This window comes from Orbicella faveolata, unplaced genomic scaffold, assembly GCF_042242905.1.
Source record: "Orbicella faveolata isolate gen_17 unplaced genomic scaffold, um_ofav_v1 contig_12, whole genome shotgun sequence".
In the NCBI taxonomy this organism is placed as follows: Eukaryota; Metazoa; Cnidaria; class Anthozoa; order Scleractinia; family Merulinidae; genus Orbicella; species Orbicella faveolata.
In genome coordinates, this window is record NW_028301539.1 from 16,693,032 (window position 1) to 16,717,970 (window position 24,939).

General features: G+C 39.5%; 1 protein-coding gene across 1 annotated transcript; it reads right to left on the reverse strand.

The window, feature by feature from the left end:
- Positions 1 to 472: 472 nt before the first annotated feature.
- On the reverse strand, positions 473 to 24,939 carry LOC110061514 (uncharacterized). The gene is made up of 10 exons (XM_089282567.1): positions 23,851 to 24,939; positions 13,514 to 13,854; positions 12,303 to 12,582; positions 11,508 to 11,838; positions 11,063 to 11,256; positions 9,582 to 9,911; positions 7,937 to 8,870; positions 6,480 to 6,665; positions 3,143 to 3,318; positions 473 to 2,214 (listed from the first exon to the last, which is right to left on the reverse strand). Exons 1-10 carry the CDS (start codon positions 24,285 to 24,287, stop codon positions 1,848 to 1,850), a joined length of 3,576 nt encoding a protein of 1,191 aa, XP_089138693.1. The 5' UTR covers positions 24,288 to 24,939; the 3' UTR covers positions 473 to 1,847.

Sequence of the window (24,939 nt, forward strand, 5' to 3'; positions counted from 1 at the left end):
ATGATTCCTCGATATTTCATTTGTTAAGGACGGTGCCTACTTTTGTTAGTGCGCACACGTTCTGCGCATCGCGCAAGCCATGGTTTAAGCGCCACGCGCACGCTGGGGTTGACATTGACGCAGTCAACTACAAGTACACGACTACAATGAAAGCAAAAGAGGAGAAGTGCTCGCCTACGAGAGGTGGTCGCAACCGGAGGTTCGAGTGCATTTTCGAGGGGGTTGAATATTGGAAGGGATTTTTGGGTTCTAATATTCTGGGCGACAGGGAAAACTAACTTTCAGGGAAGAAGCTTATAAGCGGAAATTTTTCGGTGCTTACCAATATCTTACTGACATTTTCCCGATGCTTAATGCGATACGTTACCGATACGTCACTAGTACCTCGGCTTGCCGATCGTGCGTCGGTAAAGAAACTTATACTGGTCGGGAATAAACCCTAACCGCTGCCCATCAATGTAGAGCCATAATCAGTTTTAATCACCCACTGAATTTATTTTTTCAACATGTTCTGAACATTACGTTTACATTACAAAGTTTATATTGTTCAGAGCAGAGCTGAAATCGTTTCCTGCGCATCGATTCAATAAAGGCTAGCGTAATACCGGAGTATATTATAGATTTCACCATGTATATGACGATCTTATTAGAATTACCTAGCTGTAGATAATATTGTTATTTTATTGCTAACTTCTTTTAACTTAAAATTTCTTATTTAATTCTAATACACACAGCTTCAATGTAAATCAGTGGTTAACTGTTTGAATTCTGTGGTGATCTTCATTTATTTATTACGAGACGTTATGTCAGGAAATTAATGGAAAAGGAAGAATTCGAAGTCAAATCAGTATAATTATACGATTTTCATGGATACCGCTATACTTCTCGACGTCCTCTATCGTAACAAGTAAATGGTTCATGTTCCCTCTAAAAAAGTGAATCTGTCAGTTCCTACAATGCAAGAAATGCGACTAATTTTTGCTTATGTGACGTATATCTTTTTGTAGAACGTGTACAATTTTGTAGAACCAACAAAGACCATTGACTGTTTTCAGTTCACCAGTACTATTTGTCACTGTAAGCATTATAAACCAAAAAACCTATCGAGAAGCACATGTTTGCTCCGGCCTGTATTTACTATTTTCCTCCTTCCCCTTTTTCGCTTGTATATAGCTACCTCTCGTGCGTATATATGACGGAGATGCATGTTACCCCCTCTCTTAAGGAAATTGAATCCGTGAAGCTGGAACTTTTAAGTAGCTTTTCATTCATACCTCGTAGAAATGTTGATGTGTCACTTTTTTTTTCTCTACACATATTCTTAAGTTATACATTAACACTAGTTTACCTTCGCTCTTGAAACCGAGCAGAAGGACATGGGGATTGCCCTTGCAAGACGAAGGTGGTTTGGATCGGTTACGTGCATTCAGAGAGAAATTATCTAAAGTTGCTCTCAGATGGACAGCAGGGGATAAAAGGAAGAGGGGCCGTCCCAAATCGACCTGAGGGAGGCAGAATTTCAGGCCCTAAACCTTAATTAACTGGGAGCAAGAGAGAGCAGGAGATAGAGGACTCTTGTCCTATGCGGTACTTTGCATATAAAGGAGAGATGAGAATAACTACTTTACTGGGGCCCTGTCTCTGACCCCAGGGGTGCCAGCTGACGATCGAGAAGTTCGACTGTAGTGCCAACACAACAACAAAAAATTAACCATGGCATTGTTATGTGAGACCGTATCATGGATTACTGTGAGTGTTACCTTTTTTGTGAACAAATGCATGAAAAACTAAAAATAACTGCGGCGATAATTTTTGTCTAGTGATCCTCATAAGACGTCTAGCGATCCTCAATAAAGAGCATCGGGAGCATTCCCTTCTGTTGCCAAAGCCAGCTTCGTGCCATCTGTTGGTTCTTCGCTCAGTTCCTCTACTGTTTCAAGGGACGATTGATGTCTTCCATCTGTATCATCTGTATCATCTGCAGTCCAGCTGGCTCTCTCGATATCTTCTGGCAGCTGAAAATTAGGGTTAATTGATAGTGCCAGGCTTCTGAGTAACTTGTTCTGTGCCTCCAGCATATTCACAACTGACTTTATCCTCTTCTTGTTCTTCATCATCCCGTCTCGTAACTCAGTGAGTTCAGTTGGTTTGTTGTCCTCCGCCAATGGCTCTGGAGCGGCTTCAGCATATCGTGATTGTAGCCACTCCATTACTCTGGAAATTAAGTAGAACAAGAACAAATATACAGGCTATATGTTGTCGTCACCATTAGGAACGTCCGTAACAGACTACGAGACCGAGTTTTCTATCAGCGAATATCGCTAGCATAGAACGAAGGAATTAGTGTACTTAATCTTGTAAACAATGCAATGACGGCGACTATGATTGATGTTTTTGTTCTAAACAAAACTGTCAAGCAAGCCTTAGTACCCTTGGCAGTTCGTTCTCGGGCTGATAATTGCCGTATTTTTAGAGCATGAAAATTTTAAGGGAAAATACTTAGGATGGGTCCCACCATCTTTAGTACTAGCCGATGAACAAACCAATCAGATTCGCGGAACCACCATAGAACACTACAAGTGTTCTTAACTGTTTAACCTCGTGCAAAGTAATTAATCAAGATTTATTTTTGTTCTCTTCCTCTCGTGCTCTTCTGAAAATTTATACTTCATGATCATAAGCTAAAACAAGGCAATTGACGGCCTTTACGGGTAAAAATATATTTTAAAAATGACCATTCAAGGTATGGATCCTTTTCGACAGTTTCGACAGAACGTCATAGCCGTTGAAAAAAAGCGACTTGTGCTTTACGAAAGCCAACAAATACAAAGACACCTAACCAAAAAAAAGAAAAAACGAAAACAGTCGAAGAAAGAAAAAGCAAGCAAAGAAGAAAATACAAGAAAAAGCGGTACTTCTATTATGATATCAAAGTCTTGCACCCTGAAAAATTTATTTTGAAAGGTTTCCGACCAAGTAATTTACAGTTCCGAATGTTTTCTTACTTAGCACTTTTGGACTGTTCAAGATAATGAATTGAGGATCGAATCCTATGCAATTTCAGTCTGTTAAAAATACGAAAGCTTCAAATTATTCAGATTCAAAGCCTCTGTACATTCCAAAATGCAAAGTGAAGACGTACCTGTGATGTACGGGTTGCTTATTAGGCTTGTCATCATAAACCTCTTCGTAAAAAGGTCGGGTGATGAAACCTGGGTAGGAGTCTTCTATTTCAATATGATACTCAATCTGCAGAGCAAGTCTCTTGATTGTGGCTAACTTTTTAATTTTCTCGGTATCTCCAACGGCCAGACCAACCTGTGAAAAAACTTTGTTTCAGTGTCAAGGTATTTAGCACTGCTGTGCTAATTGGTCAGCAGCACCAGTAATGACGTAATCAGGCAACGCCCATGGTCATGTGACTAATTCTGAAAAATGTAAAGGCTCCAAAGCATGTTACCTTTGCGGAATTTTTTCCTTGATTTAATGATTTAACTTCCTTTTTATGCTATGCATAATTTTTGCTTCATTTCTAAAAGATCAGATTTTGAGAGAAGTTCAAAATTCCTAATTTTCTGAAAAAAGCATGATTTTACAAAAGGAATGTATAGCTTTCTTTCCAACATTGGTTAAATCGTAGCTCGTTGAAAAAAGCTGGGTTTACTGAAAAACCGCATTTCCTTTAGTATTTAAACAAACCGAAAGTGCCTGCGATATCTATCCGTAGTTATCCTATCAGCGCGTGCGCAGTTCACACTACCAGCGGCTCAGTAAGATCAAACGAAACACACGAAACCCACACAGACATGGTTTTTGCTTTTTTCTTTTGCGCTTGTTTTTCTGTTTTTCTCTTTGTTTTTGCTTGTATTTTTTAAACTTTGCATTTTTTGAAACTCAAAGAAAAGACAGCTAAAATGTAACCGAACGTGCAAGTTGTTGAGTTGTTGAAAGTTTCCGCGTTCAGACCACGAAAGGAACTGGAAGCTAAATTTCACCTCCTTAGCAACGTACGCGAGCGCGCGCATGAATCGGTTAATGGGCCCTTAAATCGAGAAACGAATATTGTAAATAAAACTAAAAACCTTTAAGAGGCTGTCTCTGTAAGAACCGACCACTGATTTTACTTCGAAAATTCGATTTTTCTCATAAACTGGGATTTCGAAGCCCTTACCTAGTCAATCACTAAAGTGAGTTTTGTTTCATTAAAAATTCCAATTGAAGTTTTCTAGGATTGATTGAAGTTCGGTCCGCTCGACGCAAGTTTCATGCCCGCCGAAACTGGAAAAATAGCACATATTGCCGGCGCTCTAAAAAAAATAATATTCGCTCAAAAGTCCCAATTCTTTTTTTCAACTATAGATATATCATAGCAGTTTGTTTAGCCATGTTGCAATTATAATTGAATGTTGTTCCTTCAATGGTTAACAGAAGATTTTCTACCCGTTAAATCAAGTTTTGAACCAAACGCGAAAATAGCTCTACTTTGAAGGCACGTTTTAAAAATGTGGCACCTGTTTGAAACTGCTTAACTACATGAATAGAAAGTATAAATGTCCCTTAATTTAAAACAATAATAAAATTTGTCTGCCCAATAGGTTTTCAAAACTGACGACCGCTTAAAGTTCAGGAAATTTTGAAAATATCCCAGTGAGTAACTAACACACTCGCCTTCGTAAAGTGCTCCGATAAATTCTCATAAATCTCTTACCTGGCTTCAAGATTAAAGTTTGGGTCCTTTGTAGCGATCTTTGAAACCTAGGTAGCATTAAAACTGCCAGCTTTTCCTTCCAACTGTAGGTTTGTATATAAAGTAGATTTATGCATTCCTCATCTGTGTCGAGCATGACCGTCACATACTTCGATGTGCTTTGTATTACTGACCATTGTTTTCCTCGAAGCCGGTTTAATCATGTAGACTCCTCTTGAAAGGTTTGTAGAAGCACTCTTTTGGACAACTCTCGGCACGCATACATGTATGAACAGTAAACGGTGATTCGGGAAGCCAAGGAAGGATTGATAAATGCCACGGCCATTTTGTGTTTGCAACAAGTGATTTAGTTCCCAATCTTTCCCGTGAGTATAATGGGAAGATTGGGAACTAAATCAATTGTTGCAAACACAAAATGGCCGTGGCATTTATCAATCCTTCCTTGGCTTCCCGAATCACCGTTTACTGTTCATACATGTATGCGTGCCGAGAGTTGTCCAAAAGAGTGCTTCTACAAACCTTTCAAGAGGAGTCTACATGATTAAACCGGCTTCGAGGAAAACAATGGTCAGCACAATGGTCACAATGGTCAGTAATACAAAGTACATCGAAGTATGTGACGGTCACGCTCGACACAGATGAGGAATGTATAAATCTACTTTATATACAAACCTACAGTTGGAAGGAAAAGCTGGCAGTTTTAATACTACCTAGGTTTCAAAGATCGCTACAAAGGACCCAAACTTTAATCTTGAAGCCAGGTAAGAGATTTACGGGAATTTATCGGAGCACTTTACGAAGGCGAGTGTGTTAATTACTTACTGGGATGTTTTCAAAATTTCCTGAACTTTAAGCGGTCGTTAGTTTTGAAAACCTAGTGGGCAGACAAATTTCATTATTGTTTTAAATTAAGGGACATTTATACTTTCTATTCATGTAGTTCAGCGGTTTCAAACAGGTGCCACAGTTTTAAAACGTGCCTTCAAAGTAGAGCTATTTTCGCGTTTGGTTCAAAACTCGATTTAACGGGTAGAAAATCTTCTTTTAACCGTTGAAGGAACAACACTGAATTATAATTGCAACATGGCCAAACAAAATGCTATGATATATCTATAGTTGAAAAAAAGAATTGGGACTTTTGAGCGAATATTATTTTTTTTAGAGCGCCGGCAATATGTGCTATTTTTCCAGTTTCGGCGGGCATGAAACTTGCGTCGAGTGGACCGAACTTCAATCAATCCTAGAAAACTTCAATTGGAATTTTTAATGAAACAAAAACTCATTTTAGTGATTGACTAGGTAAGGGCTTCGAAATCCCAGCTTATGGGAAAAATCGAATTTTCGAAGTAAAATCAGTGGTCGGTTCTTACAGAGACGGCCTCCTAAGAATTCTTACTGCTTGGAGGCTGATCAGTTGGCTATTTACAAGTTAGACATGGAGGAGCTGAATTCGGGACCTGCGAACACAAATCCATCTAGCGGTAGAACGAGGAATTCTCCGTTAAGAAAAGTAAAGAAAGTGTGGCACGGCTGGCCAATCCCTTGAAATAACACGCACTAGTCCAAGTAATCATGCCTTTGAAATTTGCCCAATTCTAATTGGTAGAGAGAGTGCAACACAAATAACTAATCCATAGAATCCAAAACGTATAAAAGAAGCACAAAGTTCTGGGTAAAGTGCCCCTTCACGAGTCGTTTTTGCCTCCTGTGAACACTGGTACATTTTACTAGATACCTTAATGATCATAACGTGAAAAGGATGTTCTCTTACCAAGAGATTCATCAGTCCGACGCTCATCAAAAACAGGCACAAAAAGAGAAATGTGTATGCCGCTGATGGAAATGGATTAGAAGGATCTTGCTTTTTGTACAGCTCAACGAAGTCTGTGAAGTCGAGCTCTCCAACCGTCATAACCAATACACGAAGAGTGGAAAGAGGCAGGTTGCGGAATGAATCCTGCAATAAAAATATAGTAAAACAAGAATGATGCCAAGAATTAATATTTATCGTGGCTGCTCTAATATGTAACTAATAATCGTGTAGTAGTTTCCCTGGATTGTGGGCGGGACGAACGTTTAGTCGTTTCTCGTTGGTTCTAGTTCCAACATAGCCACATGATAGTTACAAGTAGGAGAGGAAGGAGTCACAATTGTTGCTAAGTTTGAAAAGCCATTCGCAACGTTAAATTGTCGTCATGCTCTTCTCGCCCGGCTATTTATCAAAAAAGACAACGAAAGCGAGTTAATATTGCAAGTTAATTTTGGTAGCGCAGAATAGCGCCCAAGCCTGTCAGCTGCATATTCATTTGATATATTTCTTTTGTTTTCAATCAGGTCCAATTGATCTTTTGCGAAAACATATCTGGGATTAGATTTCGTCAATTCTCCGCATGAAAGATGTGATAAAGGCCATTGGAATAGAACTTCAGGTAACATTATAAGTGCCGTTAGTGGCCAGGTGGCGCAATGGCTAGCGCATGCTTTGGACTCTGTCTCCGTGTTGTCTTTCGTGACTTCCATGGACTGTTTCTGTTGTCTTTCTAGCTACTGTCATCTTGTCTGCATAAGACCCTACCAAAGTAATTCAGTAGGTATACTGGTAAACGGTCAAAGAAATAAAGGTATGAGTGGCGGGAGGTGGTGCGACCTGCTACGGACAAGCATCCCATCTGAAGTAACTCAGTCAAACTTTATACACATGGATACACATGCTACTATTCAGGTATTATTATATTAAACGAATTAAGAGTGCTCATCGTGGGATTTTTCAGTTTCCTTGAGATTATTAAACACGGGTTTCTCACATTGAAAGAGAGAGACGAAGAACCAAAACTTCAAACTAACGTAAATACGCCCATGATTCAATGACATAGTTTCAAAACGTGACAGTTAATTCCGCCTTTAGGAGGCGCTGGAGTTTTCAGTTTTGCCGCAGGAAGAGATAGCAAGATTTTTGCTAAGTTACCTGGGTGGGATGCTAGTCCATCGCACATTAAAGAATGAATATTGTCGATTGTTTCTTAGTCGAGTTGTCAATGCGGATTGATGCTGCTTGGTGGTGTCTAGCCGCCGAGAGCCACAACAGGATGACCCCAACCAGCACTAGATCCAAGACCGCTCGATTCGAATCAAACGTATTAACAATCTGACCACCGCCACACTCATTTCTCAATAAGGCCAATCGGTAACCGCTCTTCATCATACCTTATCTTTTCTTATAACTTTTACCTGCTCCTGAAATAGAATGTAAAAGACCAGTCCAAATCCCAAGACGAGGAAAACGAATACCACCATCACTTGGACAACAGTCTTGATCACTTCAGTATACATTGAGATATAAGTACCAAACAGTTGATATCTTCTAAGGAACAACAGCATGTTCGTATAGCACCCAAAAGTCGCCACACCCCAGGGAATCCAAACTTCGCGTGGGTCGGCGTCAGCAGATGGCCAGATACCCATGGCTCCCGTGATACTGAGGTAAAAGATCCAGCGAAGGTAATTGGAAGTGTCCTTGAAATACCTCCAACGCTGCATGTATATAAGAAAAAATTCTTTGCATAGGTGCAATATGAAGAAAACCGAGCAAATGATTGGCACTGATTTTGCAAAGGCAGAATCCTCTTCGAATTCGTAATAAATATCTGGTTCTCCAGATTTGTTCGTCTCTGGTGGCACATCAGTGATTAGGACTGATTCCGCAAAGGCAGAATCCTCTTCATAATAAATATGTGGTTCTCCAGATGTGTTCATCTCTGGTAGCACATCAGTGACTTTCCTTACTTGAACAACAAATATGCTCAGGAAAATCAGCAAGATAAAATATGTGACAAAATCGCCGAAAAATCCGAACTTTCCCAACATGCTCCATTTCCTTTCGTTGAATTTCAGTGTGAGAGGATGAAGAAGGAGCCGCTCGCGTTGATGCTTGATCATCGTTTTAACTGTAGAGAACCTTTTTCTGCTTTCCTTTACCTCTGGACCAGGATCCAAATACTTAAAGTCGTACGTGATGGTGTACTCTGGGTCGGTAGTATTGAGATGTGGAGAATAGTGCACGCATTGAGTCAGGGCGACTTCGGCAGCTTCGGGGAAATTTTCAACCAGGAGTGAGATTGAAGTCTGCCCAGTTTTAGTCTGGTAGTTTTTAATTTCCACCCACCTTAAAACAAAAGAAGAAAATAGGTTTGACCTATAACGCTGAAACTGAAGATTTACTTTTTCTATGAACGTTTGAAAGAGCTTGGTCAGTTCCTAATGGTCATGATGGAAAACAAAAACGTCTTTGCACTGGTTAACGACTTGCATAATTATTGTGTTGTTAATTTATATCAAGGTAGGCTTTAACAAGGAGGAGATGTCCTAATACGATCATTTCAACTATATAGCAATTTTAGCAAAATCGTTTTTGTGGACTTGCACATGCCGATGTAGAGAAACAAAACCTTCCTTGAGCCAATTGTGAAGAATTTTGATGCATAAATATGAAAACACAAGCGTCCCAAGCTCACGTCTCGAGAAAAAGGAAAAATTAATCCTCGGGCACGCACGTATCCATTCATGAAAGCGTCACGCGTTGTGTGAGTCTGAACTGACGCGGGAACCGTTGAGAATTTAAGCGCGTTATAAGAAGTTGAAAGGGGAATAAAATATCGTCGATTTAGAGCACAAAATATTCCGAAATATGAACATTTTACAAGTAAGATTAATGAACTCTCCCCTTGTGTATCCCTTGTAGTTTTTGGTGATCACTACCATTTCGGGTTCTCTCTGCTCTCTGACTGTTATTCCCTTCGTTTGTTGTTGTTGTTGTTTTTTGCACAGGGAAAACTTTTTATTTCATTTCTTAATATTACTCCCAGCAGCAACTAACCTTTTGTGTTTTACAATTGTCATGGCAACATTAGAAGATCCTGCCTTCGTTGCTATTTCTAAACAACCGTTTCCTCTTTTGTTGCAAAGCATCAAACTTGCCCCGCAGTCCAAAAGTAGACGAACTATAGCTGCATGGCTCTGTCCACAAGCCACGTGTAATGCAGTGTCACCATCTCTATCTTGGAGGTCGACAGAAGCTTTGAAATCAAGCAGAATCTTAGCGCATTGTAGGTTGTTTTTCTGAACAGACCACATCAAAGCTGTTCGGGAATTGTTATCTTTACTGTCAACTTCTGCTCCCAGTTTAAGAAGTGTCTCACAAGCCTTTCTGTGAAAAAAAAAAAACAAACCTCTTGGTGATTAATATTGAACCGTACAAAAATTTAAAGCGGATTGAACCTTCGTCTTTGCGCGTTAGCTACATTTTTTAATTTACGAGTGTTTTTACAGGAAAATTTACCCATGCACTTTCGTTGACTTTTGACGTTTCAAATAAGAAGGTTGGCTCGCACGACTGACTTTTAAATTGTCTATAATTTTCAAATCTAACAACAAATTTCTTTCCTTACTTTACGCATGTTGTTATCACTGTCAGTAAACTTTTTCATCAATCCAAACGTTATTCATTTTCTGACTTTCTTAGAAAGCAATGGAATTCAAGATGACACATGTTATGTCGTCATGTGATATTAACTTGATATCTTGAGATATGCTATGGCAAAGAAAACCCAAGAAGAGGTTCTAACCTACCCCATACTGGCTTTTCTGTACCAATTAGTTGATGAACAAAGAATCCTTTGAATGATGCATAGAAGCATCGCTATGATGGGAGCAGGAATATACTTAGAAAAGGAATACTAATTAGCTCTTATTAACCAGGCAGGAGGTCTGTATGGGAGACCTGACCGAGGTCGTGAGCACACACCGAACGCAGCGAGGTCTGTACACATACACGACCGAGGTCAAGATTCTCCCATACAGACCGACTAAACTCGGTTAATAAGATGTTTATTAGGTGGCAAACAAGAACAATTTAATTCGTTTAATGTAACTGGTTTGTACTAACTGACATTTTGCTTGCGAACAGCGATGACCTGAACTTAATTCCGCCAAAGTCTACTCGTCCTCTTTACTTTTCTTTTCTCATCAGACTTTTTGGCACTTCCATAAAATAAACATTGTTGGAAGAAAATAGTCAATATTCTTGTATTTTAGTTTGCAACATTGTCACCGCAAAACATTACCGGTCTAGATGCCTGTCTGGATGGGAAAATCTAGACCGCGTTCAATATCGATTTCAGACAATCATATTCGTGAATTCGGTAGTTCCCAGTCCTTGTGAGACACAGCCATATAATAAAGGAAAATATCAACTCTATAAATATCGCGGCGTTTTCTGATCCGTGACCGCAAAATTTGCAAAAACTCATCACCTCGCTTTTGATTGATCCACAAACGATGGAATCAAATGGGTTTTACCGTTGGCCTTTCCTGGCAGCACTGTGCAAAGGTGTTCGTCCATGTTCGTCTCGTTCGTTAACACCAGACATCCGCCTTGCCAATACTTCAACGTGTTTGGAGGAGGCAGATTCTGAAGCTAGGTGAAGAGGTGTCTTTTGATTTTCATCTCGATATGACAGATGCTTCTGTTTGGATAAGACCAGCTCTAAGATCTACAAAGGGGAAAAATCAATCACACAAAGGTAATTCTTCAGTATTTTTCGTACCATAAGCTATTTACGTTGATTTCATTTAACTTTCTCTCTCTTTTCTGTCAATTGAAATGGAATAATAAGTGAAACTGATAGACGTGCAAGGAAACTAAAGGACGATAATCCGAAGTTCTTTTAGAAATCTTCTTTAATCTTTTCAAAATTGCTGCTAGTGTTGACACATATCTTACTACTTCATATCAACGTTTTACTTTTATATCTTTTGACTTGGCAGCGTAGTGCAAAGGAACCCTATCCCACAAATCTGCTTTGTATAAATTTGTTGTCCCAGGATGACTCTCTAAAAGCATCGCAAGCATCTTCAACTGCTCATTTTCCACCGCGATATGAACACAGGTTTTCATGAGCAAATCGGTTGCATTTACGTCAGCACCAAGTTTAAGGAGAACCCTGGCCGAGCCAACATGCCCTGCCGCAACGGCGTTCAGGAATGGCGACCGTCCCTCGCCATCATGTGTGTTCACTTTGGCTCCATTTTCAACAAGAAGTGAAATAAGTTTGATGTGGTTAAACTGAGCAGCCCTGAAAACCAATGCACAAAGAGACAAAAATTTTAGTTAGAATAACATGGGTGACTGAAACAACTAGGGGTATGGCTCAGTTTTGCCTCTAAATGAGATTTGTCTATCGCAGAGTACCTCCTGGAAATATTTCCCCGCAGGTTAGGCTTTGGTGAGGACTCCTTCCTGAGGGCAAGCAAGAGCACGATAGGCTTTTTTGGAGTGCAATGCAATCAGATATTTTCTGTCAGGATCTAATTGACTTACTTAATTTCTTTTCTCCTCTGGGACAATAGGGCCAGAAAAGGATCTGCTAAGAGTGTAGCTTATTTGCGTTCTTGTCATGAACTAATAAACACACTTCACAGAATCACCGAATTATAAAAAACCCCAATCGAAGAAAAGCTCTAGAAAACTAGAGTACTTGCAGTACTATAAACTACCTACAATCTGGAATACATCTATGTCCCTTATAACAACTCTTACCTGTGAAGCGGTGCTTTGGAATCCCCGTCCTTCATGTTAACTCCAGCTCCTCGTGATATTAGCAACTCCGCCATCTCAAGATTCCCTTTAGTGGCCGCCATGTGTAGTGGAGTGGTTTCCTTGGATTTCTTGGTGTTGACGTCTGCGCCATGGTCAAGGCACAGTTTAGCGGTCTTGACATCGTTATTTAAGGCAGCCATATGCAAAACAGTGTTATCCTGCAAGTCCTTGTTATCTAGCAGTTGCTTTAATTCAGTCGTATCGACATCTCTGTCAGCGGCTGTCAAAGAGAGGAAATATAGTTCAGGAAGTACCTCAATGACGGCAAATATGTGTTTCACGCATAACTAGATACAAAACGCTGAGTTAACAACGTTTAATTTTAACTTTTTCAACTTTTCCCGCTAACAATAGTTATTTTAATGTATTTCATTGTGTCTTTTGATCACTTTTTCCTTTGATTGAGAGTTCAGTCACGAAATTTTGCGCTTTTCTTTTCTTGTCCTTTTGTCGGGTTGTTTCGAAGTATTTTCGAGCTTAGCTGTTGCAGTTGCACGGTTGTTTGTAAATCGAATAAGCATAGGCTGAGTATTCCGCTTGTAGAGCGCTGAATGGACCAATCGACGACAATAAAGAACGACAAAGAACTAAAGGTTTGTGACCGCTCTCGTGTTTTCGATTTACGTACACCGCACGAAGCATTGTCAAGATAATTAAGGCATCTTAGAATGAGTCAGTTTTTAAGCCATGAACTAAACAAAGGTAACTAACATAGCAAATTACTTAATGCCTTTAAATTCGGGATACCATTGCACGCGTCATCAGGTATCTACGCGGTATGTCCTGTAGCTCAAAGCAACTGGAAACATCACTAGGGAGCAGCGCAAAAAACTGCGAGAGCTAGCAAAAAAATAGGGAAGTTGAACGGAGTGGAAAAGCAATCATGGAACACGTTTTTTCGCTCTCTGTGCCATACCTCCTCCGCGTGTTTCAGCCTGAGGTCAATTTGGTTCAGACTCAGTATTCTTTATTAAATTATATTTTTCTTACTTAACGAGGGAAAATTACGAAAAAAAAATGTCTGAATGAAAGCCAGCCGACCTTACTTTTCCAAAGACATTTGATGTGAAATAGGGTACGACTGATGGACTAATTCGACTACTGATCACGTGGCTAACACAGCCACTTCCATGGCCATTCTATTTTCTAACCTCGGTTTATTATCATTGTTGCCACCTCAGAATGACCATTCAGAATGGCGTTGTGGAGAGGAGTCGCGTTGTCTGTCGTAACCGCCTTGATGTCCGCTCCATTGTCCAGTAGAAGCTGGCAAACTCTGTTTTGTCCTTCACTGCATGCCATGTGCAACGCTGTTTTTCCAGAACTATCCCTAACATCAACTTTGACTTTCGGGTGCTCTAACAGAACTTTAACGATCTCTTCGTTTCCTCTGCGCGCTGCAAAGTGCAATGGAGTGCTTCCCTTTTTACCTTTGATTGAAGGGTCAGCACCCCCTTGTAAAAGGGCGTCAACAGTGGAGAGGCCATTGAACCTACAACATATATGTAGAGAAAGGGTTTATATGTCAAAAAAATAACTAGAATCATTGTCAAAATGACGTTGAGATATGGTTTGGAATAACCACAGGGAACCGAATACTATATCAGCAGTAGAAATAAATGTGCTGACATTTACGTTTGCTAATTTCTGTGTCTTTTTGAGTCGTTTAGAAGGGATTTCAATGAAGCCAAGGCGGTTTACATTTTCGAATATTATCTCGCCTGCCGCTCTGTAATTATGACACTCCGATTACGTCTCAAGTTTCGATTAACGTCGTTAACTATTACCTCGCGGCCGAGTTAACGATTAACTCGATGAGAGTTAATAGCTAACGACGATAATAGAAACTTGAGACGTAATCGAAGCGTCATAATTACAAAGTGGCAGACGAGATAATATTCGGAACTATAAACCGCCTTCGCTTCATTCAAATCCCTTCTAAACGACTCAGAAGGACACAGGAACACGGGTAAATAACAGGACATCTATTTTTACTACTAATATAGTGTTTGCGTCCCCTGTGGAATAACATCGCCACAAAGTTAAAAAGGCCGTTAAAAAATTCTTAAAATTGGACAGCTCGCAGTCTCGTTTTTCTTCGAAATTCAGCAGGATTATGAGTCGTGACGAATTAGCCTAAATGAGATTGTGATGTGACGAGACATGGGCACAGCACGCATTTCTCATCTCCTTCTCATCCTTTCCAACCTTTTGCATTCGCCGGCGATAAACACTCGTCAGGCAGTAACAGAAACGACCAGCTGCCAGCATTCTTTCTGAAGATCATCTGGGATTATATTACTTATGTAATAATAATAATAATAAAAAAAAACAAAAGCAAAACAAAACTGAACAAAAACAGACTACTAAAGAGCATAGCAATTCTTCGAAACATCATGTGCTGGTCTCAACCATCGCATGACGATCGATGACTGCGCTCGGCATACCAGAGGTTTTGCTGTACCCCTGCCCACCATGGGGGTCGCCACGGGATACGTGGACCGTAATAGCAACGCAATTTATACTGGCTGAAAATGACCCAAGTTCAGAATCCTCTAACACTCGCACTTCTTCAACACCAAATCATGCTCATTGCTTTTTAACAAGTGATAGCATAACTAGAGGGAGTTATAACAGTGATCAGATTCAAATGTGCACTCGGTCGGTCGGTTGATCATCCATCAACTTTCAGTGGTAATTCCGCTGACCAGTGTATTCCTTGAGAGGGGCGTCACTTGCCCGAATGTTGTGAACAAAATGGCTGCTAAACTGAAAAACTGGTCGATCTTTCGTGTTTGGAGTCGAACAAGTGCTATCAGTTTAAAGACTGTTCGGTGTAAAACAAAGGTGGGTGTATAATTCGATAGTCTTTTCACGTTACCAAAAATTATGTGCGGGAGTCTTAAACTCGAAAAGTGTTTTTATTGCGCGTGATATTTCAAATGTCTATACTGTCTCATTTTCTTATATAATAATAATATTAATTTTATGGCTGCAACATTTTTAACTCGTGAATTGCGCGCATGCGCAAGAGCGAGTTGTAGATATGATGTGAAGAATGGCACTCGCTCGCTCGCTCGATTGGTCGATTCCTGTAAACTTCTTTTCGATTTCAGGCTTTTACGTGCATTTGATAGTTTTTGGCGAGTAATAAACAAAAGAAATGGCCATCTTTGTTGCTAAGAAGAGTGGTGGGTGAAAAAGAAGCCAATGAGAATCTTAAAAGAGCTTAAAGCTATACGTTTTTCATCCGTGAATTAAGTTTGGCCAATCTCCGAAAATATCTTTGGCAGTTTGCAGCGTATGTTTCATTTATGGTGTCAGTGCTTCTACTTTTTCAATATATATATAAAGGAAAATGATTGGTGTGTCCGAGAAAGAAAAAAGTTAAAAAAAAGAAAAGAAATTAAGAAAAACGAAAAAGTGTCAAGTGGGCGGCGGATTTGAACTCTCCACCCCGTGGTGGCAGGGCAGACAAGCAGGTCCTTCGCAGTACCACAGGAGTACGTTTGCAAGTAATTATAAGGGCGAAAATAACCTATTTATTAAGTAGCGTCAAAACGCCGATCTTTTGGTTAATTCCACCGAGGGCTCAAAAGTCTCGAGTGTTCGCGAAGTTGAGCTTCACGCTCGCCGAGACCGATTATAAAGTGTCGCCCATGGCCCACTGGTTAAGTGACTCCTTTAAGATGGCTGTCTTTGCTATTCCTGGAGCTGTGTCGACGTTGGAAAGTGGTTCGTACAGTTTGAGACCACGAATGGCTTGCCGAACGTTTCTGGACTGGAGTCGTTCATTGTTGTGAGAAAAAGCCTTCGTACCATTGCCAGGTAAGCACTTACAGTTTGTAGCTTAAACAATGAAAGGTTTTTTATGGTTATCCTCGGTCATGGTTCATTTTTTTTTCAAAGAAAATGGAATTGATAGATCGACCGTACTTGGGCTGTCCTCGGGAAGTGCTCGTAAAGTCAAGTACTTTACTGCAGAACCTTGAACAGTTCATAGAGAGTAACACTGATCATTCTTGGCAAGACTATCTGAACAATATATCATGTCAGGGAACACGGGCTGATGCAATTATAATTCAAGCACTGGCCAATTGCCTAAATCTGTCAATTCATATCGCTGAATCATTTCAAACGTTTGCTCCTGTTACTGTTGTTCAAGCAGTGAATATGACAGGAATACACAAACATTTACATTGGACACATGAGTAAAACTCATTATGTTTCTACGGTAGAAACGAGAAATTGTTAGGTACCAAGCCACAAAACATGTGATCAAACTGTAGTTGAAAGAAAAAAAATTGATAAACAGGAAAAATACAGAGCTGATCAAGGTTGCATGAAAGAATATATGAAAAAGAGAAGAGCTAGTGCAGATTTTAGAAAAAGAGAGAGTCAAAATTCCATGCAAAGGAAACAAAATATTGAAACAATTAGGGAGAAAAAGAAACAAACTGTCACAAGAAGGAAAATGACCAACCCAGAACACGAAAGAGAAATTGACAAAAAGTCTAAAAGGAAACGGAAAGCAGAGAACCCAGATCACATACAGGAAATTGCAAAAAAGTCGTCTAGACGACAAAAAGTGACGAATCCAGAACAGGTGTGGTGTCAGGGTGGACCAACAGCTTTACTAAAACAATTGTTGCTAACACTTGTTATATCTTCTTATAAACTAGCACATCATTCAGAGCTTATATCACATACACTGGCAACTGGACTATGGAGACTACTAAAATACACTATAAGAACTGGAATGGTATACAGTCATGTAGTTACTTGCACATGGTAATTGACAGAGACATACAGCACTGCAGCCAACTATATTCATTATGGATTTAGTACCAGTTACAGTATCTGAAGCTACAAAAAAATGAACAGCGTGAAAAATGCGGGGACAGCATCACTGGAGTTCATGCAGTTAATAACACAAATTACAAACAAAGAAGTTCATGTATTATATTTGTTGGAACTATTGCTGTCAACTTCACTGAAAACAACAATGCGGTCTTGAGAACTTAACATCAAATGATGATTCAGCACCTGCCATCTATTCTTTGGTTATATTCATACAAGCACCATGAACTTCTATCATGACTATTTCAACTAGTAACAATAACATTTTGTACAATAGTTGAATTGTAAACTGCTCGCTTTCAACTATTTAGACTCTGTGATTGCCTTCCTCAGAATCATTTATTAAATGAACTGGCTCTTTAAGGCTTTGTGTAAAGCACATAGACTAGTAAGTGCCAGTTTGATATTACCATAGTCATAATTTCTAAAACAAACCAGTTGATGTAAAACCGCCATAAATGCAATCAATTCACTACAAAACTGCTAGATAACCAAAGATTAGAGGGGAACATCTGATGCCTTCAGTTAGCTTGAGTTTGGCTGATTTCATAGTTTGACAGTCCTTCATAGTAAATCTACTAGTTATTTGTTGTGAACTAATTTAATACATAATGTCTTGAGTTTCCATTTGTAAAGAACCAGTTTTACTGGCAGACATATTTTCATAAAACCAAGTAAAAATATACATCTTATATTTATCTGTGCAATTTCCTTAATTACACTCAAATCTGGGTGAATCACTTGCAGCTGATTATAATCTATACCGTGTAATTTTACAGTCAACCCTCCTTCAAAGTGCAATTCTCACAAGCTCCTAAAGGTACATTAATCTTTTACGAAATATTTGGAAGGCCTTTAGAGTAGTTTGAAATTTTCAGTAAGTAGCCACAAGTCTTTGGCTGATCGGAAGTCCTTGAGAAATAAATTATCAAAAACGTTCGCCACTCTTAACTTACTTACTCACTGCTTTTCCACACCCTGTTGGAAGGGGTACTCCCTTGTGAAAAGGGTAATGATGTTTTTCTCAGTTAACAAGGGTGCAAATCTCACTTAGGGTGCCACTAATTTTAGTCATCAGTACTTTTTGGGGTTGCACACGAAAAAAATTAATTATATAAAGAGAAATACTGTCATTGTAGCCCATTCTTTGCAGTCAAATAAAGTTAAAGCCACAGCCAGATTGGTCTCATTTAGGAGTTTAATTCAAATCACCAACCTATTTACTTTGGCGTATCCCCACCCAGCTTATGTACAGCAATGGCTCTAAGTCATTTCTCGTTACCTTGGAGCAAAACAGCACCCTTTAAATTGGAACTTTCTTTCCACAAACCTTTTAAGTAAAATCTGGAACAGTGATTGTCTTACACTAACTCCCACTCAGCCCATATTTTCTGTCTTTGAGGCCTAATTGAATTTCATATCATATTCCTCAAAATGTCCATTTACCAGTCCAACACTTCTTAAAACGTTTCATACCCTAGTATGGAAATCAAACATCATTTTCTATTGATAATATTTAAATTTCATTGGCTTATCAAATTCACGAGTTGGCTCACAGAGCCTTTGATTATTTCCGAAGGCCTATATAAATACAAACCACCCGCTGGGAGCTCGGGAGAAAAATGAGTTCTCTCACCAGGATTTAAAACCGCGACCTTTGCATTACCGGATCTGAACGGAAAAAAGAGAAGATCACAGATCACGGATATGAAAATTTCGTTTTCCCGAATCACGAAAATAAACAAGTAAGATACTCTTTTTAATAACCTGCTCTTACACTAGAAAGAGTGCTCAGTGAAGAAAGCAAAATCGTGAAAGGCTAAGTCAAGGCCCATATTGCAAATTGCGTACCTAAGTCACTCTCGATAGACGACTTTTAATCATTCTGAGGGCTTACGTCTCATAATCACGTAGAATAGATTGGTGAAATCACGGATATCGGTTAATAATTCAAGTTTTTCACGAGTCACGCAAAATCTTCAGGTCAACTGGATCACGAAGAATAATTTCCTAAATTCACGTTTCACGGAAAATAAAATCAGCTAATCACGCATCACGAGAATACCCCTAAACAACCCTCTTCACACGATTACTCCCTCATTATATGACTGAGAAAATCACGAAAGCGCACGCGTTAATTTACACTGCAATGCAAATTAAAACTTAACGATGAATTGGCCCGCTCTCAGCCAATCGCAACGAAGTAATTTTCTCAGTTATATAATAAGTAAATTAATGATTGCTGTCAATTTTAAACTGTGTTACGCTATATACAAACTCCTTAAATCTGGTCATATGTCTTACATGAATTTAAAATATTACGAGTTGGCTAGCCTTTGATTATTCCATAATATTGCAGCAAATATTTACCTTGGTCAAATGTTTGTCATCTTGCGTAGCATTTACCAAGGTCTCAGTAAAATGTTCACCCAGGTATGCGAACTCTAATATACCTCGGTAAAACGCTGAAGTTAAAATGTACGAAACGTCCTTTCATATGACAAAATTGACGTTTGTCTTAGCCGCGGACGTTTGTTTGTCTGTTGTGTGCGGAGCTCACACTAAGCCGGCAGCTAGAAGTTTGTCTGTTTACAAGAGTCACGTGATCGAAAGGGATTCTACTAAGATGACTAGTTTAGATCCTATAGATGAGAAGATCGGGTGCTAGTTGGCTTGTGAGAGTGGATTTTCTGCCTCCTTCGTGTTGACCGCTTCGATTTTGTGTACTATTTAACGGTTTTAAAGTGCCTGTGAAGTAAAAAATAATTGCTGCTTATTTGAAAGGCTTTTCAAAGTAAACAAGAATGGCGTTTCCCTTTTTGGAATATCTTTTTTCCTTCTAGAGATATTTACGTTTTTGTATTATGCAAATGAAGAAAGTGATGACGTCATAGGTGGTTCCACTTGAACATTAAAACACTGAATCAAGAATATCTCTAGAAATATTGGAGCAGTGTTCTTCAAACTTGGCACCACAAATGTACATCACAAAAGAAACAGAATGACACCTTCTGTGTTGTTGCCATGGCAACACTTTTGGCTCCAGTCCCTTTCTGTGAAAAACCAAATATGCCAATTTGCAAATCTTCGAAAAGGGACAGAGGGTCTTGCTCGGAACACACATGATTCCCATATTGTCTTAACTCTCCCAATTAGATTGTTGGGAGTGGATGGTCCTTGTTTAAGATAAAATCTGGTAATGTTATTTTTAATTGAAACAGGACCAGCGGCATAACTGTTGTCATGGCGAGGGCGCAACAGGTGTCATTTTGTTTCTTTTGTGATGTACATCTCTGGTGCCAAGTTTAAAGAACACTGCTTTAATATTTCTAGAGATATTCTTGATTGAGTGTTGAACTGTTTAGTGGAACCACCTATGACGTCATCACTTATAATACAAAAACGTGAATATTTCTAAAACGAAAAAATATATTCCAAAAAGGAAAACGCCATTCTTCTTTACTTTGAAAAGCCTTTCAAATCAGCAGCAATTATTTTTTACTTCATAGGCACTTTAAGAGACTTCATCTTCAGTTCTCCAGCTTTCAGTTGCCAAGGTAGGTTGTTTTGAGATGTGGTGCGTTATCTGTTTGCATGTATCAAAAATCTCTCTTCGTATAATTTTGTATTTAAGCTTGTGCTTTATTGCAAGTCTGTTTTCATTTATCGAAAATCCAGCTTCCTAATTTCGTGTGGGCTTTGAAAATGTTGATTACAGTTGTACTGTTTATTGATAGCTTTCTTTCATTATTCCCTCAGGTGTCCACATCGAGAGTTATTTTGCTCACACAAACCAACCGTATTAAGATTCGGCTTGTGGTTAATGCGGGTTGCACAGGGGCTGGTACGCTTTCGCAAGCTAACTTTTATCGACCTGAATGTTCGGCGCGGATTGCCCTATACAGCGAAAGGAGTCATTTTACTTTGGCAAGCCAACATCTCGCTAGTCAACATTTATATCGGCTTCAACAACCTTTGGCTTGAACATATTAATGTAGACAGCACTTCTACGTGAGATATATTGTCAGGGATTGTCAGATATCATTTTGCAGAAACTCTCAGAAACTGAAAAAGACTGCCATACACTAGCATTGTACTTGCATTATTAGAAATACTGACACTTGAACGCTGTTTACAGTCACCCTGCTCGGTTGCTTTTTTTTTTTTCAAGATCAAACGTTAGTACATAATTATGCGAATCTCGGTTGAACAACACCGGTCAAGGATCGGCTTTCATAACCATTTCGTGAATGCAAAGGATGGCTTATAGCGTTTTAAGGATCAATTCCGGACTAATGATGATGCGCGTGGCGCCAATTACAGGCAACGATGTCGTATTTTGGAAAATTTGCTGCAATTCTCGGAGCCAAATTGAAACAAGTTGTTACACAATAAAAAATGTGGAATGAAGTGATGCTTTAGTTGACACAAATGATATGCTACAATATGTATATTCCATTACTTAAAAGGCAAACGAATGATGTGGAGGAAGATCTAAACCCTACAATTGTTGATGACAATGATCTGATCGTCATTTTCTGCGAACTAGAGCATGTATGAACGGACACGCATCCCAACTAAACGTAAACGCTCTTAACGCAAACACTATCTAAAATTACTTGTGATCGGCTTCCAGAATAACCAGCTTATATGTTTCAACAAACTTCGAGGTAAAACGCTTGTCATGATATATCAAAACAAATATTGTTGAGACATTATTTAAGTTAAAGGTAAGAACACCACTCCAAATAACTATGATACTATTTTGTAATTAAGATACTTAGATTACTCCAATTGTGATTACGCAAATGTTGTGTTTTAAACAGAGTTAAAAAAGCTTGCCTTTGAAAAGTGTTTAATAGAGTTGACAAGGTTAAGGGCTTTAATAAGGTCGGCAAGGGTCAATTGATGCCTCTCAGTTTCGTGCTTTCAGAATCCGGTATATTTGAAAGATCTCATCAACTTCAGTGCAACACAAAGAGGAAAACAGAGACAGCTAACAACATCTCACTCAAAACCGTACCGTGACAATCAAAACACAAAACTATAACAATATCGGATGATAACTTCCAGGTCAAATGCGTATCATTCTTTGTAACTCGTTCTTTCTCCTGCCAAACCCTTCTGGCCTGCACATTTAATCAATGAATATCTCCTCTCTCTTATCTCATGCTTTCATGGGTAAAAAAAAAAAAAGAAAAAAAAAACAAACATTGTGGGTTCACCCTTCCCTTGAAAACTTCTCCTAATTTATAGCACATTGTGTGGTTCCAGAAATTATCCATAACCCCCTCCCCACAGAGGGTTTTTTCCAGTTTGACCCCCCACCCCCAGGATTTTCCGTTCTAGGGGGCTTCACAGTACTCCCCCACCCCCTGGAATTTCCATGATTTTTCTACTTACCCCCCCCCCCCCCAACCCTTGGAAATTTCGTATCCATAAAAAACAAGACTTAACTCATTAATTGTAATAAAATTTAGCCGCAGCTGTTCATAGTTACATTGCAGACAAAGACGTACTTTTTCACGGCGGTAGACTGCAGACGCGGCGCGTTCCTTCATGTCATATTAAAATGTTTGAACCGGTGTTTAAACCAACAAACAACTGACTTAGAAGCGCTTCATTCCCAAATGGCATAGCAGCCGACTTTTTTTCAGGAAGTTTTCATATAAGAATCTCGGAACGTACATAAAGCTCTTTCAAATAACCGAGTCGAAGTTTTAATTTATGCATGGTCAAAACAACATATCGAATTATTTTACACACGCAGTAAAGTCGTCACGGAACATTACATTTTTTTTCAAAACAGCTGTTTCCCAAATGTAGCTTTATTTTTTCTTTCACCAAAGCGATATATCAACTAAGTCATACGCTTTGTCTCTATAGTTTGTAAATGATGGTAAATTCATTTCATGCCTTAGTTTTTTGTAATTGTCATACATTTCATACGTGAAACACGCATTGTTCAGTCGATCTATAAATGAAGACAAACAATAGACTGCAAGACTGATACTACGTGAAAAACGTTTCGAGACACCAACATGACAAGAACCGATAAAGTAGGATCACAACAGTGGACAGCTGTTTCGCCCTTCTTGGGGCTCGTCAGCACTGTGTAGCGAAGATATGTAACGCCAGCCCAACAGCCAACGCGCATAAATTGCAAAATGACCCGTTCACTATATCAAGTTCCGTACTTTGAACTCACTTACGCCCCGAAACACGCGTTGCCACATCACGTTTTTCGGGGCGCAAGGAGACAAAGTGTCAAGATTGGTGTCTCGAAAAGCAAAAGAATAAATGTAGCTGGACAAGGCCAACCTAAACAAGGCCAGCCTAAAGGCCACCGATCTTGTCCTTTGTCTCCTTGTGCCCTGAAACACGTGATGTGGCAAATTTACCTCCCGGGACGAGCGCACTAGCCATAAGGCCACTGCGCCTCCCGTCACTTAATTTTCTCGTCATGTTTAATATGTTCGCGACATGTATTGTTCCCGTCACTTTAATTTGGTGGTTATTTTTACATCGCGAAATTCGCGAAATTAGCGTGTCGCGAAAATTTCATGTTATGAGGCAGTCGCTACAAAAATTAAAGTTGTATTCACTGTAGAAAAAAAGTCTAACACACCTGGCAGCTAAGTGAAGGGGTGTCCACCGGTATTCGCTTGTGCCAATGTTAACATCTGCTCCATGTTCCAACAGGGAGGTCACGATTCTGTGTAAGTTGTATCGAGCTGCGACATGAATAAGTGCGAAGCCATGTCTGTCGGTCTTATCGATATCCTGCTTATTCATGTTGCTGAGTTCTTCTTCGACGAATTCCAACTTGTCTTCACGGATTGCTTCCAATAGCTTCAGAGTATGAGTCGACACGGGGGTTACTATTTCGCTCGTTTCCTGAGAATAGACAAAAGTGGGAGGAGGTCTTGTCTCGGGCTCAAAATCGACCCGTAAAGCCTGTAACTCGAATTCACCAGGTTCTTTTTGGTTCCTCTTGAATCTAAGGGGATTCCAACTTGAATCGTGTCCTTTTGGCTTCCGCTGCGTTTTCTTTTCGTCCGACATTTTGCTTTCTTGCTAATCACTTTTGGGCGCGACAACAACAGTTCTAGCGCACAACAGAAAATATGACAGAGAAGCGAGCTTACGTGGAAATTAGTATGGACGTGAAAGCGTCATCAATTAACAAATGGTAAACGCCATAGCGTGTACTATTGAGTTATGGATGCACGCGGGAGGTTGCTAAGCACGAAAGAAGCGTAAGAGTCGCACGAGGCGATACTGAGTGCGACTCTAGCTTCTTGAGTGCTTAGCAAACCTCCCAAGTGCATCCATAACTCAATAGTGTACGCTATGGCGTTTACCATTTGTTTTATAACATAACATTGAGACATTGGAACAACAGAAGTCCTTTTATTGAGCTACATCACAAAAAAAATGTTCGTGTAGTCTTACATGACAAGAGAAAACAAGCGCGCGAAAATTCATTCATGACAACCGACTGCACACCAGTAACTCGATAAAGTTTCATATTCACACAACTTTGAAGACAGTTTCGCATTTCTGGGAGAAGGACGTCGACCATTACTTTGGAAACAATGCCTGTCAAAAGATTTGCTTTGTAAACATTAGCACACACGTCATCAGCGTACACCCATGGGTGAATAGTAGACGCTAAATTAACCAATCAGAGCGCGCGCTTTGCTTTAGTTATGTT

What these genes read in the sequence shown, in the direction of transcription:
- LOC110061514 (XM_089282567.1), bottom strand. Translation starts at nt 24,287, where the DNA reads ATGTCGGACGAAAAGAAAACGCAGCGGAAGCCAAAAGGACACGATTCA. An exon ending in GCTGCCAGGAAAGGCCAACG is followed by an intron (nt 9,912 to 11,062) that starts GTAAAACCCATT and finishes TTTTTTTCACAG; the next exon opens with AAAGGCTTGTGAGACACTTC. An exon ending in ACATTCTATTTCAGGAGCAG is followed by an intron (nt 6,666 to 7,936) that starts GTAAAAGTTATA and finishes TTTTTATTGCAG; the next exon opens with GATTCATTCCGCAACCTGCC.